At 36.6% G+C, this 14991-nt stretch overlaps 4 protein-coding genes across 4 annotated transcripts in view; 1 reads left to right on the forward strand and 3 right to left on the reverse strand.

Annotated features, from left to right (window-relative positions):
- Positions 1 to 757: 757 nt before the first annotated feature.
- On the reverse strand, positions 758 to 1324 carry LOC115996973. Its single transcript, XM_031236420.1, has one exon. The coding sequence runs from the start codon at positions 1322 to 1324 to the stop codon at positions 758 to 760; it is 567 nt and encodes a 188-aa protein (XP_031092280.1).
- A 543-nt stretch (positions 1325 to 1867) lies between these two features.
- On the reverse strand, positions 1868 to 3560 carry LOC115996974 (phenolic glucoside malonyltransferase 1-like). The gene is made up of 2 exons (XM_031236421.1): positions 2653 to 3560; positions 1868 to 2516 (listed from the first exon to the last, which is right to left on the reverse strand). Exons 1-2 carry the CDS (start codon positions 3526 to 3528, stop codon positions 2169 to 2171), a joined length of 1224 nt encoding a protein of 407 aa, XP_031092281.1. The 5' UTR covers positions 3529 to 3560; the 3' UTR covers positions 1868 to 2168.
- A 3556-nt stretch (positions 3561 to 7116) lies between these two features.
- On the reverse strand, positions 7117 to 8745 carry LOC115997443 (phenolic glucoside malonyltransferase 1-like). Its single transcript, XM_031236998.1, has one exon. The coding sequence runs from the start codon at positions 8701 to 8703 to the stop codon at positions 7318 to 7320; it is 1386 nt and encodes a 461-aa protein (XP_031092858.1). The 5' UTR covers positions 8704 to 8745; the 3' UTR covers positions 7117 to 7317.
- Positions 8746 to 13152: 4407 nt separating this feature from the next.
- The window catches only part of LOC115996226 (vesicle-associated protein 4-2-like), a 5079-nt gene continuing 3240 nt past the window's right edge, over positions 13153 to 14991 (forward strand). The window contains exons 1-4 of the mRNA XM_031235377.1: positions 13153 to 13622; positions 13770 to 13840; positions 14537 to 14618; positions 14734 to 14852. Of these exons, the coding sequence (XP_031091237.1) occupies positions 13352 to 13622; positions 13770 to 13840; positions 14537 to 14618; positions 14734 to 14852 (543 nt within the window). The 5' untranslated portion in view covers positions 13153 to 13351. The remainder of the gene's footprint in view (positions 13623 to 13769; positions 13841 to 14536; positions 14619 to 14733; positions 14853 to 14991) is intronic.

Consider the following 14991-nt stretch of genomic DNA (forward strand, 5'->3'; position numbering starts at 1 on the left):
ATCTCATCATTTGCAATTGTTGTGATATTATTACCCGTCTTGTTTAGTGTCTGAAAAAACCTTTTATTTGTAAGGATAGTATGTGTAGTTGCACTATCCACCAAGCACATGATTGGTTTATTGTCCATCGTGTAGACAGTAAAAAATCGAAGTGCTGTTAAAAGCATATGATAAAAGATATATATAATCATGCCATTAATATATTACAAGATTTTATTATAATAAACTTAAAGGAAAGCAACAGAAATATTCATAAAATGTCAACAACATGCCATGCATGATCACCCTATTCTTCAAGCTCAAAATCTCCAATTTCATAATTCATCAGGAGATCATCATCATCATTATTTATGACCGCGTTTGCTGCAGGCAAACTGGTACTGGCATGATGAGATTCATTCTTTGTTGGTTGCTTATCATCTTTCTTCATCATCATTTGATAAGCATTAACCAAATGCCTTGGTATGTGGCATGTACGGGACCAGTGCCCACTACATCCGCATCGGTAGCAAACCTGTTTATGACCAGAGTTTTTCTTTGATGAGTTTTGATTTCCTTGGGTAAGAATAATGCGTTTTGTACCCCTACGGTTACCGCGATTGTATGAGCTTTGACCTTCCGGGACAAAACCAATACGTTCCATACTTCTACGGTTACCGCGACCGTGTCTACCACCACGACCCTTACCACGACCTCTTCTATTTTTCCACCCTTTGGCAATATTATGTGCTTCAGGCACAGGTGCAGAGCCAACTGGTCATGCATTATGATTTTTCATCAACAACTGATTATGTTTTTCAGCCACAAGAAGTGCTGAAATTAGTTCAGAGTGTTTGTCATAATTCTTAGCCCTGTACTGCTGCTGGAGTACAAGGTTACTCGCATGAAAAGTAGACAAAGTCTTTTCAATTAAATCAGACTCTGAAACTTCATGTTTGCAGAGCTTCAGCTGTGATACAATTTTGTGCAGGGCTGAATTATATTCAATTACAGATTTGTAATCTTGAAACCTCAGATTCAGCCAGTCAAATTGTGCCTGAGGGAGGACAATTGATAGTTGTTGGTCAAATCGGTCCTTCAGGGACTTCCATAATGCATGTGGGTCTTTTTCAGTCAAATACTCATTTTTAAGATCGTTATTCAAATGGTGGCGTAGGAAAATAAGAGCTTGTGCCTTCTGGGCATCAGTGCTTTGTGATTCATCAGCAATAGTTTGCTTTAAGTCCTTTGATGTCAAATGCATTTCAACATCTAAGGCCCAAGTCAAATAGTTGCTACCATCAATGGCAAGCTCAGTAAATTCACGTTTGGCAATTGAAGACATAATATTAGATATAAAAGAAAGTATTTTTTTTAATGCAGAATATAAATTATAATAAGGAGTGTAGGAAAGTAGTACCGTTCACTGGAGATTTAGAACACTCGTGCTGATAACGTATTGTAAATTATAGTACTACTACTAATAATAACAATAAAAATAATAGTAATAATAATAAAAGTGAAATGGCCGAAAGTCTGGAAATGGGAAAGAAGTGAAGCATTTAATATATGAAGATCCTGGATGATTTTACAAAGAGTGGAGGGGTTTTTATAATGTCAGGGGATGAGTAAACAAATATATATATGTACAGTAAATGCACATAATTGTCCTGGTTTGGCTGGATTTGTCAAATGCCTAGATGCTCTTTGTTACCCTAAGGTCAAGGGGTCAATTCCCCTAACCCATAGCTTTTTTGTCTTCATCTTGAACTAGCTTTCCAGTCACATTTACTTCTTAAATGTTCTCCAAATTTGTCATTAGCAGTAGTTGTTGTTGTGTGGATTAAGTCTTAGCATTTAAGTGAATGGTCCAAGGTTCAAACCATAACTTGGACATCCATCATTTTCCTTTTATTTCATAACAGTAAAAGGTTTTTTGGCCTCAGAAAGTAAGAGATATTTAAAACAAAATTTAATTTGAGGACCAAACAAAAGTCCACTACATTGACATTGATTCTCACATATATTCTAGCTACCTTACTCCATTACCATTGAACCCAAACTACGAAGTTGCATGCACGGCTGGAAATCTTCTCTAAAAAACAACAACATGTAAGGAGTAAAAGTACGTCTGGGATTATTAAAAAATTGAAGCCAATTATTCTATTTAAAAAAATATAAAATTCAAATTAAAGGGATAAAGCTTGAAGGCCCTGATCGAAAAGCGTCTTAAGAAGATGCATTTTGGGCACAGGTACAGACACACCAACCTCAATATCCAAGGAATCCTTAGCACACCCAACATAGATTGCTCCTGAATAATCTATGGAAGTAGTCTCTGTCTTCTTAGGCTTTCCCCACCCAAAATCCATTTTATAATAGTCAAATCTGGGAGAGGCAGCCACACTCAGGATTCTTTCACGATTCACTAAGGACTCCCTCCTCGCCCTCCAACTGCCACTGAATGGCCTCTCCGATCGCCTCAGCCGCCGCAGCAAGGCCGTCCTCCGCGGCAAGCTGTCCCGCCTTTGCGCGTGCTATGCACGGCACCAGGCAGTTCCCGAAGTAATTCGCCGGCAACGGAGTGTCCAAACGCGCCCGACAATCCGCCGCACAAAGGAAGTACACGGTGTCGTTGTCCACGTCATCGTTGATGCCGGCGGCGAATCATTGTGATTTCAGCAGGCAGGTCCACATGTACGCACACGTCACCACGAACGAGGATGGCTGTCGTACTACTTTTGACCGGCGTGAGATCACGTGAGTTTTAAGTTTTTGGATGTCGTCTCGTGTGAGGATAAACGTGGCACGTGCCTTGCCGGTGACGTCGGGAAAGGGAACGCCGTGACCGTCTTCATCAATTGGGATTTGCTTCATTTGGTTCCACACGAGAGTTTTTAGTCCTTTAGGATCTTCGTTGAGGCTTCTGTCCAGAAATGGCAGATATTCATCGGAAAGTGAAAGGGATGAAGATTTGTGTCCGAGTAAAGAAAGCGCAGCCCACGCCTTCATGAACCCAAATATACTACTACCGTCTCCAACCACATGGTGGAGGGCGATTCCGACGCAAATTCCGGCGTCCGGGAATAGCGTCACTTGGACAGCAAACATTCCACGTCGAACTGACGGTAACGTGGGAAGAAGGGAGTAAAATTCATTACTGTTTCTTGCATGGTTTGACGATAAACGATCAAAACGGCCGTTATCGTCCGACACGGCGAAGACAAGAGGAACGCCGTCACCGTCACGGTATACAAATTCAGGCGGAGTGGAATAGTCGGAAGGAACGGCCAACTTGGCTGCTAGGAGAGGGTAATATTGGAGGGCAATGGAGAAGGAAGTTTTGAGATGGGGAATGATAGTATCTTTGAAGTGTGTTCTTGAGACGGGGTGTTGATAGAAGATAAGGCGATGGCCAGGGGAGGAATGCAGCCATTGTAGATCAAAAAATGCTAGAGGAAGAGAAAACCCGGCTATTTTTCCGGGCGGCGGCGCTACTGAGGATTGCTCCAGCACGGTGGTGTAAGTGGGTGGAGATGATTGAGCCATGTGGTTGAATGATGGAGGTGATGAATATATTACTCCTTGCTATAACGTCTGATCTTCTGATTTGTGTGGAATTGGGATGCCTGCAAGGCTTTGCCGACACCAAATTAAACTATGTACTATCGTCATTAATTGCCAGTCACACAAGTTCACAACTCCTTTAATGTGTGGGCCGGATTTCTCCAACTACCTCGCAGCTCATTATGCCTAAAGCAATAGGGAAAGTCCTAATGTAATTTTATTTTTTTTTTGGAAAATGACACTTTTTCTCCATGAGTTTACTTATAGCATTTTTTTTCTCTGTGTTATTTGTGTATCACTTTTTCCCCTCAATTGTTTATAAAGTGATTATTTTTCCCCTCTCTATTAAATAAATGTTTGGTATGTTAAAAATGAGAGTAAAAATGGTATTTCACTGTTTTTAATGAAGATGGAAGGTTCACCGGTATTGTTGGAGAAGCTAAGTTAATGGCGTTCTTGATTTCGAAGGTAATGCTTGCCCCAGTATTCTCAAAGAAGATTGGAAACCTGCCCTCAACATTAATATTGTTGTCGCAATAAGCATGAACCCAAGCACGATACAGATGGTTATGGAAACCTCATAAATTGTACGTAGTATAATTCTTCATCTTCTCTAGAAAATGGCTCTACTTGTCAACACCACGCTAACGATCATGCTCAACCACGACTCAGTCAGCACGATATCCGACGCACTTCTCACCGCGTCCGCAACCGCAATTTCGATGTCTGCCCTTTTTAGTGCCGGCGCGTTGTTCACATCGTCCCCAATCATTCCACAAATATGCTTTTTTACCTAGAGTTTTCTCACAATGTCATATTTATGCTCGGGGAAAACTCCGGTCAGGCCTGTCCCTGGACAAGGGCGGGCTGGGCCCTTGCCCAAGGCCCACACTTGAAAGGGGCCCACCCTAGTCCACCACTTTTTATATATATATACTATAGAGTTTTAGGTATAAGTATTTAATATACATTTAAATAAAAAAAAATTTGATTTAGCTTAGCTGGTGGGACTTATTGCCCACATTGGTAAGGTCATGAGTTCAAACCCTCATGGCTACATATGTTTGGTTTATAAGACTTTAAATTTCTGAACTCCCATGGATAATTTAAATTTTTCCTCCCAAACGAATTTAGGGATATTATATAGTATTAAAATTAAAATAAAATTATAACTTATGAAATTTAATTTTCCCTCCCTGCTTTTAGAAGATGAATTTAGAAATATTATATGGTATTCAAATTATAACATATGGAATTTATTTCTATTTCTAATTCTATTTGTTCAGTTGTAACTATGTGATTATTTTACATTTCTATAATTATAATGAGATTTATAGTATAGATTAATTTGTGATTCATATCAAATTTTGAATATATTTCTATTCGAGTAATTTATTAATATTTAGAACATGTGTTATTTTGTGAACTTTATAATGATTTATGTATATGTAATATATTTAGTTTTTTTTTTTTTGAATTTTTTAGTCAATGTAGTTTAGAAGTTCTATTTTGTGTCATTGACTCATTGTATTCATATTAATCTATTTTTCTTTTGAAATTGATCTTACTAAAAGAAAATTATTTATAAATATGATATCAATAAAGAATATGTGTGATTTATAATATGTTTTCTATTCAAACTATTTTATCCAATTAAACATGTTTCATATTTTGTTATGAATATCGTTTATCACGTTTTAAAGTATTTTGATTTATTGCTCAAGTAATTAAGATTCCGTGCTCTACTCTTATTTGTAAGTTGCATTTTATAATTATTATTAATAATTGCTTTATTATTTACTATAATGACAATGTGATGGTCTATAAGCTTATTTGGTTTTAAATTGTTTATTCGTTTTTATTAACTGTAATTCTTTATTTATGAAGACACATATGCAAATATTAAATATTTTGTATTTTTTAAGCCAACAAAGAAAAATTCATTCATAAGTAACGAAAGCATCTAGAGTTGTTTTCATTATTATTATTATTATTATTATTATTATTATTATTATTGTGTATGCAAAATTGTTAAAAACTTGTAAATCTTATTTTAAGTTATTTGTCATTAGTTTTTTGTTTTTTTTTTTGTTTTTGTTTTCCTTACGCATATATAAATTCATTTCATATAGGGCCCATTTTTTATGCTATGCCCCGAGCCTATAAAATGATAGGAACGGGCTGACTCCGGTGAACCCTCTGACCTTCTCAATTAGCTCACAGCCTGAAGTTTCTCAAAATCGTCGCCCTTCCCGCTGCTACGGTACAATGGCGGATCCAGAAAAATGTCTTAGTGGTGCGAAACATAAAAGAGGTAGCACCAAGTTGTTCCCTTATATGGGAGGTTGTGGGTTCGAGCCTCATCGATATTGACTCTTTGTGCTTCAATAGGTTGAAAAAGTAGTAATGAACATATATTGCATTGCAATAGAATCGATAGTATTAAAAAAAAAACACTTAAAAGGAATATTAAATATTGTTGGGTATAGACGAAAAATAAAGCACACCAAAACTTTATACAAATATTAATAACAATATATAAAACATAATTAATTTGATAAAATAATTCAAATAGAAAACATACAAATATTAATAACAATATATGAAACATAATTAATTTGATAAAATAATTCAAATAGAAAACTCTACCTTATATAAACTATTGCCTTTAGGATTTGAACCATCGTCATTCTTTAATACATTAATACATACCTCAACCAACTCAACTAACTAATCAATTCTTTAATTACTTGTATCAGTTTTTATATATTTATATCTACAACTGGTATATATATATATATATATATATATGGGCTGTATAAGGGTGGGTGGGGTGAGTGGGTACAGCTGCCCCCACTACCCCATGCTAGATTTGTCAGTGGTTACAGGGTGACTAGAATATGGAATCATAATTAACTCAAATACATAGATTTTGAAATTCAAGCCGAATACCCCAAAAAACATAAAGGTTTTGCTTATCAAGAGAGACACGTTGGCTAGCAAACGCAAGATCCCCAATCACCACATGCGCTCGCCTAATATAATCGACAACCGAATCTCCTGGGTGAAGAGCTTGAAGTTGACGAAGAAGATTTAAAGACCTAGCCCGCGATGAGGACGCCAAATCTTATTCAATGGCATTCCAAACAGTTTTGGATGTACCACAACCAACCGCAAGGGGGGATTAATTACTTCCTCATACAGCGAGGATATAAGCATATAGAAAGTAATGCTTGATCATAGTGAACCCATGCAATGCCTCCGAGTATTATGAGTTGCTACCATCAATGAATCCCATTAAATCATGTCCATGAAAAAAATGAATAACTTGAGTCTTCCAAAACAAGTAGTTTTTGTATGTCAGTTTAATAGATGGCCAGAGGATAGAGAGGTGATGGCGTGGACATGGATGATACAGCCACATCTGAGACGATCCTTTCAGATAAATTAACATATCTCTTAGCCATAGAAACAAGAAATCCTAGCTAGCCGATACCAGAATTGTATTGAATGAGAATAAAATTTTGTAAAAGGGTTTTTTGGTAGCAAAATTAAAGTAAGAGCGAGATATTTAAAACAAAATTTTTTAATTTGAGGACCAACCAATAGTCCACTACATTGACATTGATTGTCACATTCTAGCTACCTTATTCCATTACCAACTAACAGTCCACTACGAAGTTGCATGCATGGCCTCTATCTTAAAAAAACAAGAACATTTAAGGAGTAAAAGTACGTCTGGGATTATTAAAAAATTGAAGCCAATTCAAATTAAATGGATAAAGCTTGAAGGCCCTGATCGAAAAGCGTCTTAAGAAGATGCATTTTGGCCCCAGGTACAGACACACCAACCTCAATATCCAAGGAATCCTTAGCACACCCAACATAGATTGCTCCTGAATAATCTATGGAAGTAGTCTCTATCTTCTTAGGCTTTCCCCACCCAAAATCCAGTTTATAATAGTCAAGTCTGGGAGACCCAGCCACACTCAGGATTCGTTCAAAACTCACTGTAGAGAAGAAACTCATCCAATTCTCGGCTCCTCTAAGCACTCCCTCCTCGCCCTGCAACTGCCACTGAATAGCCTCTCCGATCGCCTCAGCCGCCGCAGCAAGGCCGTCCTCCGCCGCAAGCTGTCCAGCCTTTGCGCGTGCTATGCACGGCACGAGGCAGTTTCCGAAGTAATTCGCCGGCAACGGCGTGTCCAAACGCGCCCGACAATCCGCCGCGCAAAGGAAGTACACGGTGTCGTCGTCCACGTCATCGTTGACGCTGGCCGCAGCGAAGCATTGTGATTTCAGCAGGCAGGTCCACATGTACGCACACGTCACCACGAACGTGGATGGCTGACGTACTACTTTTGACCGGCGTGAGATCACGTGAGTTTTCAGTTTTTGGATGTCGTCACGTGTGAGGATAAAAGTGGCACGTGCCTTGCCGGTGACGTCCGGAAAGGGAACGCCGTGACCGTCTTCATCGATTGGGATGTTCTTCATATGGTTCCACATGAGAGTTTTTAGTCCTTTAGGATCTTCGATAACGCTTCTATCCAGAAATGGCAGATATTCATCGGAAAGTGATTTGTGTCCGAGTAAAGAAAGCGCAGTCCACGCCTTCATGAACCCAAATATACTACTCCCGTCGCCAACCACGTGGTGGTTGGCGATTCCGACGCAAATTCCGGCGTCCGGGAATAGCGTCACTTGGACAGCAAACATGCCACGTCGAACTGACGGTAACGTGGGAATAAGGGGATAAAATTCGTTACTGTTTCTTGCATGGTTTGACGATAAACAATCAAAACGGCCGTTATCGTCCGACACGGCGAAGACAAGAGAAACGCCGTCACCGTCACCGTATACAATTTCAGGCGGGGTTGAATAATCGAAAGGAACGGCCAACTTGGCTGCTAGGAGAGGGTAATATTGGAGGGCAATGGAGAAGGAAGTTTTGAGATGGGGAATGATAGAATTTTCGAACTGTGTTCTTGAGACGGGGTGTTGGGTGAAGATAAGGCGGTGGACGGGGGAGCCAAGCAACCAATTTAGATCTAGGAATGATAGAGGAAGGGAAAAGGCGGCAACTTTTCCGGGCGGCGGCGCTACTGAGGATTGCTCGAGCACGGCAGTGTAAGTGGGTGGAGATGATTGAGCCATGTGGTTGATGGAGGTGAAAATATTAATTACTCCCTGCGATATCGTTTCTACGGGGTCGGTCTTCTGATTTGTGTGGAATTGGGATGCCTATTATATATAGACGAGGCTTTGCCGATTCCAAATTAATTGCCATCCACACAACTACTTTAATGTCTGGAGGTTTCTCCAACTACCTGTCAACCCAACCACATAATGAATTTTGGATCAGATTCTGAAAATTTTTACATGAAGTAAAAGAGAAGAATGGATGAGATTCTCCTGTCAGAAAGGAACTTTTTACAAAATGTGAGACCCATAGCAGAATTTGAATGTACGTGACTATCACAATTGAGCCCAGCAAGTGCGTTATTGGCGCTATTTTGATTTTTTTTTTTTTGTTGAAATCAGCTTTTGTTTTATTTTATTTTCTTTTTTTCTCTTCTCTCATATATTCTCTTTATTAATCACACTTACAAAAACTACTCAAAAATCACAAAAAAAAAATCAATATTGAGGATGCCTTAAGAGCATCTCTATCAGTAGATTTTGTTATGGTTTTTGAGAAAACATGGATGATGCGGGTGAGAGAAGGTGACGAGAGAGAAGAAATGGGGTTCTGTAGGACGTATGGTTTTTGGTCTGAAAATGTGAAGTCTGCATGGAGAAGATGGTCCGCCAGAATCACGCGCTCAGCATAACTTGCATGCGCAACATGCGTGTAAAATCTTTTGTATTTTTTTTTTGTTGGCAATTTTTTTCTTTTTCTTTTTTCTCTTCCTTCTCATCTTATCATTCCTAGTTATACCTGCCAAAACTCCTTAAAAACCACAACTATTGGAGAATGGAGATGCTCTAAAGTAATGTAGAAAGTCCTGATGCACCTTTTTTTGGGCGAAGACTAGTGAATAGTCAAATCTAGTACCTGGTGGTTAAAAAATTATTTGACAGATGCTTGAAAGACAAAGTCCGGCATTATGCATCTCGAAAATGTGATAGTATAAAAAACTAAAGTCACACATTTACTAAAGTTATAACTTTGGACGTAATGATAACCGTTTGATTTTAACATACTTGGATTTGATTATTCCAAATTGAGTATGAAGTTGCAGCGTATAATATCTCTATTGTATGTGTAAATTGTACGTAATCAAAGACGTTGGGTACTAAAGCAATTAGAATTGCAGAACAAAGGATTTATTGAGGTCCGGCCTACAAGTAATTGTCACGGTAATAAGAAATCACACATTTACCTAAAAAAACTTGTGAGTACATTATTGAAATTCGTAAATTTTTAATTTATTAATGGATTTTAGTTGATAAAACACTAAAATATAATCTATAATTATTTAATCTGTAGTTAAGTCTATTAATATTTTACTACTTTCTTGTACTACGTAGCACAAAGAGGCTAGCATTTGCTAAGCTGTAGTCTGCTATTCACGAAATTAAAACATTTTGTTACACCCTCATTAGACTTCTGATATATTCCCTTTCTTCTGGATCTTTAATTTTCTTCTTCCTGAAAGGCAAAACCACAAAAAGTAAAATGTCATTTAACTAGGTATAGCTAAGGTCCTCTTGCTATCATTCTTAGGCCGCAGAGCTTATTTAGGAACTTATAGCTTATTTGAAGCTACTAATAAGCTATAAGCTCTGTTTGGCAATGTTCTCAAAATAAGCTAGTAGCTCAAAATAAGAGCTTATTTTGAAACGCTACTTGAGGTAGCTTTTCAAAATAAGCTAGTAGCTTTTTAACTTTTTTCCATCTTTATCCTTATTATTTTAAATAAATGACATCATGTACCCCTCTCAATTAAAACCCTTTTGACATTTTCTTTTCATTATGTTTGGTTGTAATTTCAGTTTGATATTTATGTTTGAACATTAATTTTTGTATGAACTAATCTTATGAATTATAATTTTTTTTTTTGCTTTATATATTTTCAAATATATGTTCTTACTTTATATTTTATTTAAATATATTGATTTCATTATTTTATATTTTAATATATAAACAAACCTATTTAAATTTAAAATTATTTAAATTGTATGAAGATGTCCTTTTTAGTCTTTTTACATTTATCAGCTTATCAAAAGCTAATTTTACCAAACACTTTTAAGCATAACAGCTAGCTTAACCGCTCTTCAGATTTCAGCTTCGAGATTATAGCTTTTCAGTTTTCAGCTACTTTTCAGCTTTCAGCTAGGTTTGCCAAACATAGCCTTAGTATCTCAGGTGAATCCAGATCCATGTTCATAATTTTAGAATTTTATATTCACAATTTTAGTACTCAATATACAAAATTACATTACTCAATATTTACAATTTTTACAATTCAATATTTACAATTTTTACAATTTTTAAATTATAAGTTCACAATTTTGTTATATAGATTCAAAAATTGTGTTATACTGTTGAATATATAGTTATGAAATTGTGAGCATGGACCCGAGTCCACCGTGCAAGATGGACCCGAGTCCATGACATAACAACCGCGTTCTCACTATCAAGTACTACTAACATGGAAGTGTCTCGACTGAATCAGAAAGAGAGAAGAGCAAATGAAAAAAGTGGAAATAACACTTTCCCTTGAATTACAATTCAAGGTGAATGCCCTATGCCCATCCAACTTAAACATCTAAAATGAAAATTACTTTTTTTTTCTTTAAATGTTTATGGGAAATTTATGTGAATCAGGTAAATTTAACTCCTGTATAATAGTGCTCACAAAACACATAGGATAAATAAATTGTACTAAAAAAATTAGTGCTACATAATCGATTAAAAGAGTGTATCTATTAAATTGCTTTCAACTCTTATTTTAAAATGTATATATTACAACTCCACACTCAATTAATAAAAACTCCTGGTTCTAGTCAGTGTTACATTGGTCAAGATTCAATGAAACTATTACTCATGCAATCTTCAATCATATAACAAGTAAAATATCTATTGCTCATTGTATAGTTCTTCGTGTTATTCTTCATGTTAGATGCTAACAACTAATATAATGAGATAAAATGGAAGCCTGTGGTCCACATTTATGTGGTATAATCAAAATTAAAATAGAGCTTGTGGATTGTGGTCCACTTTATGTAAAGCTGGACAACTATTATTACTTGTTGAAATTTGAAAAATGAATTTTTATAGTTTCTATTCTATTTTAAGTGGTGTTTCTTTCTTCTTTTTTTCTTCTTTTTCTTTTAATAATATTTGATTTAATTTATTTTTAGTGGCAAATAGTTTTCAATGAATAACTAGTTAAATAAACATTTTGACACATTCATCTAAATTGCATAGATAAGGGACATGTATCAACCATAACTTTAATTTGCACAATTTTGGGCTAGCATCAGTATGTTGAAATAGAATTTTTATCATATTTAATGTTGATGGTGAAAATATTCCTATTGTTCCATCAAATAAAAACAAACTCTCATTCTGCATTATATTTATTAAGTTTTCTTTTTTAAAATAAAAAGTAAGTCGTAATATCATTTAACTATAATAACATTTTCATTTCTAATTCTATTATATATCATTGCGACCATCACTACAACCAAAGGGATTAATATTTTTTTTTTTTTTGAATACTATTGACCCTATTACATGTAATATCTATCCATATACTTTCTCAACCTATTGAAATCCAACAAAGTCAACATTGCCCCCGCTGAGACTCGAACCCACGACCTCCCACTTGGGAGAATCACTTCATGCCGCTTGACCACAAGGCCTTTGGCAAGGGATTAATATTTTATTGCCTCAACTTTCTTTTATACACACCAAATGGAACCACCACCAATCAAGGTTATAATTGCTTATCTAATATCTAGCCACAATGGAGCATAATTTCTCCTTACATTTCACTCTACATTTGCTTTTCCCTTTAATCTTGCCTCCTTTTACTCCACTTTTACCCTTAATCAACCTTATTAGTTTTTCCCAATCTCATGCACTTATGAATGAAGGTAAATTTTAACCATACATTACAAATATCATTGACCCATTGTTCTTCATAAACATAAATTAAACACACTTATACATATATAATCAATTAATTATGTATACTATATTTGTTGTACTTGATATTATTGATATTAACTCATGAACAGTATTTGATGATATACACTGGTAAATCATTCAGGTGTAATAGTCGCAAACCATACATAAAAAGTAAATTACATTAGAAAGACTATGTAACAGAGTCTATCAAGAAGTTCTTGACAAGGATTCCATTCGTGACCAACTATACTTTGATACTATTTCTTTCTTCCCAAAAGATTGAATTCCCAACCCCAACCCCTCAGGCTCTGACCCGATAGAACATATGAGATTATGTAAATCATGATAATTCAGTCTTTCTTCTTAAATTTCACCCCTCAACTGCCCATGGTAGCTACTTTGTTACTATTTGCATTTGTTAAGGTTGTGGTCATGTCTCTAGCTTAGAATCCAAGAATTCATGTGAACATTGGCACAGTGACTTCTTTTACAAACGGCACTCTTCCCAAGTGCGAGTGTTGACAGCATTCCCCACCAAGTTCCAACCGCGCATTAGACAAGAACAAGAATTGCATTCAAGACCCCAACAACTATCCTTCTTTCCGCCCTCCCAAAAACTCGAATCAAACAGCACTGAGAAAGAGCCATAAGAAGATAGAGAAGATGGAAATTTCCAGCGAGAAATCGGTACCAGAAGCCAAAGTTTGGAGTCTATGCAAACTGCCCAGCTTTTGGAGTTCAACCAATAATGCTTCTCCTTCTGCTTCTTCTTCTTCTTCATCTTTCAGGAATCACCCCGACAATGGGCTGCCCGGGGATCATCAATCCAGCCGCCATAACCCCTCTGCTAAGCTTCCTTCCATGAACATCAAGTCTTTTCTTCCCACTCGCCGCAGGCTCAGTCTTGATCCGTCCAACAAGTTATACTTTTCGTGTAAGCTTTTTGCCATTCACTTTGGGGATTCTGGTTTTCCCTAACGATAACTATGAGTCTGTGTTTTCCATTGATAATTCTGTTCACAACATTCATTAGACTTTTCAATTTGCTTCTCAAACTTTAATTTCGTTTCTTTTCCTGAAGATGAACCTGGGAAGCAGGTCAAGAGCGCAATCAGAATCAAGAATGTCACCAAAGCTCATGTTGCCTTTAAGGTATATTTCTAAAAAAGATAGCATTTTGGCAGAATGGCAGTGCATTATTTCTTTAGAAATATAGAATTACTAGTCTAAATGGTCATTTCTCATGTCTAATTCCGGCGAAAATCCAGACAATCACAATTAGTTGCCTGAATTTGTGCATAGGTGGGTTAGTGGTACATTTATGTCAAAAAGCTTTTGAGCTGATTGGCATTGCCTGAACAAATAGCTATATGTTCAAATTTTGGGTTTTTTTTTTGGGTTCTTGATAGAAAAGGTGATGAATGATATCAAGTTGGGGACAGTAATGATTCTGTGGACTATGTTAGTGCAGGATGTTGAAATCGTGCCTACCGTGTAGCCAATCTAGTCAGTCCATTAGGAATAATGTACCATGGAGTAATATATTTGCATGTCTTTGAACAGTTTCTGCATCATTTTCCATGGTAGGGCCTAGACAGAAAGGCGAACTGTTGTGTGCTAAGAAAGGTCCAGCCTTGTTCCAACTAACAGTGAACTTGGCAAATGTATACAACTATTTCTAGTCTATATTAACTTATACAGAGTATCTTTTGTTTATAATGCAATCCAAGTTTGTCTCCATAAGAAGACAAGAAGTGCTAGTGAGAATAAAGATGTGAACTGTTATGTAGCATATTTGACAAGTCTAAATACATGTATCTAATCTTCATTGCTTTGATTTTATCTTAGTTCCAAACAACTGCACCGAAAAGTTGTTACATGCGTCCCCCCGGAGGTATACTTGCTCCTGATGAAAGCCTTATTGCAACAGGTGGTAATGAGTTTCTTGGTTTTCGTTTTCTCCGTGTAGTGATACTTGTCTGTAATTTATGAAATGGGTTTTGATTTGCTATATTTTTTCGGTTCAATGGTTTTATTATGAACAGTGTTCAAATTTGTGGAGCCGCCTGAGAATAATGAGAAACTAGTTGGCAAGAAGAGCAGGGTCAAGTTCAAGATCATGAGCTTAAAAGTAAAAGGGGACATGGATTATGTGCCAGAGCTGGCAAGTATTCCTTTTATTTTACGAATTTGAACTGTTATAATTGAGCGTAGTGTCTTTTCGTATTGGAATTTTCAAAATTTGAGCCTTCTTAGGTGATGTTCTTCTAGCATTCCATTCCCCCCCCCCCCCCCCCCCCCCC

This window comes from Ipomoea triloba, chromosome 11, assembly GCF_003576645.1.
Source record: "Ipomoea triloba cultivar NCNSP0323 chromosome 11, ASM357664v1".
Lineage (NCBI taxonomy): Eukaryota > Viridiplantae > Streptophyta > Magnoliopsida > Solanales > Convolvulaceae > Ipomoea > Ipomoea triloba.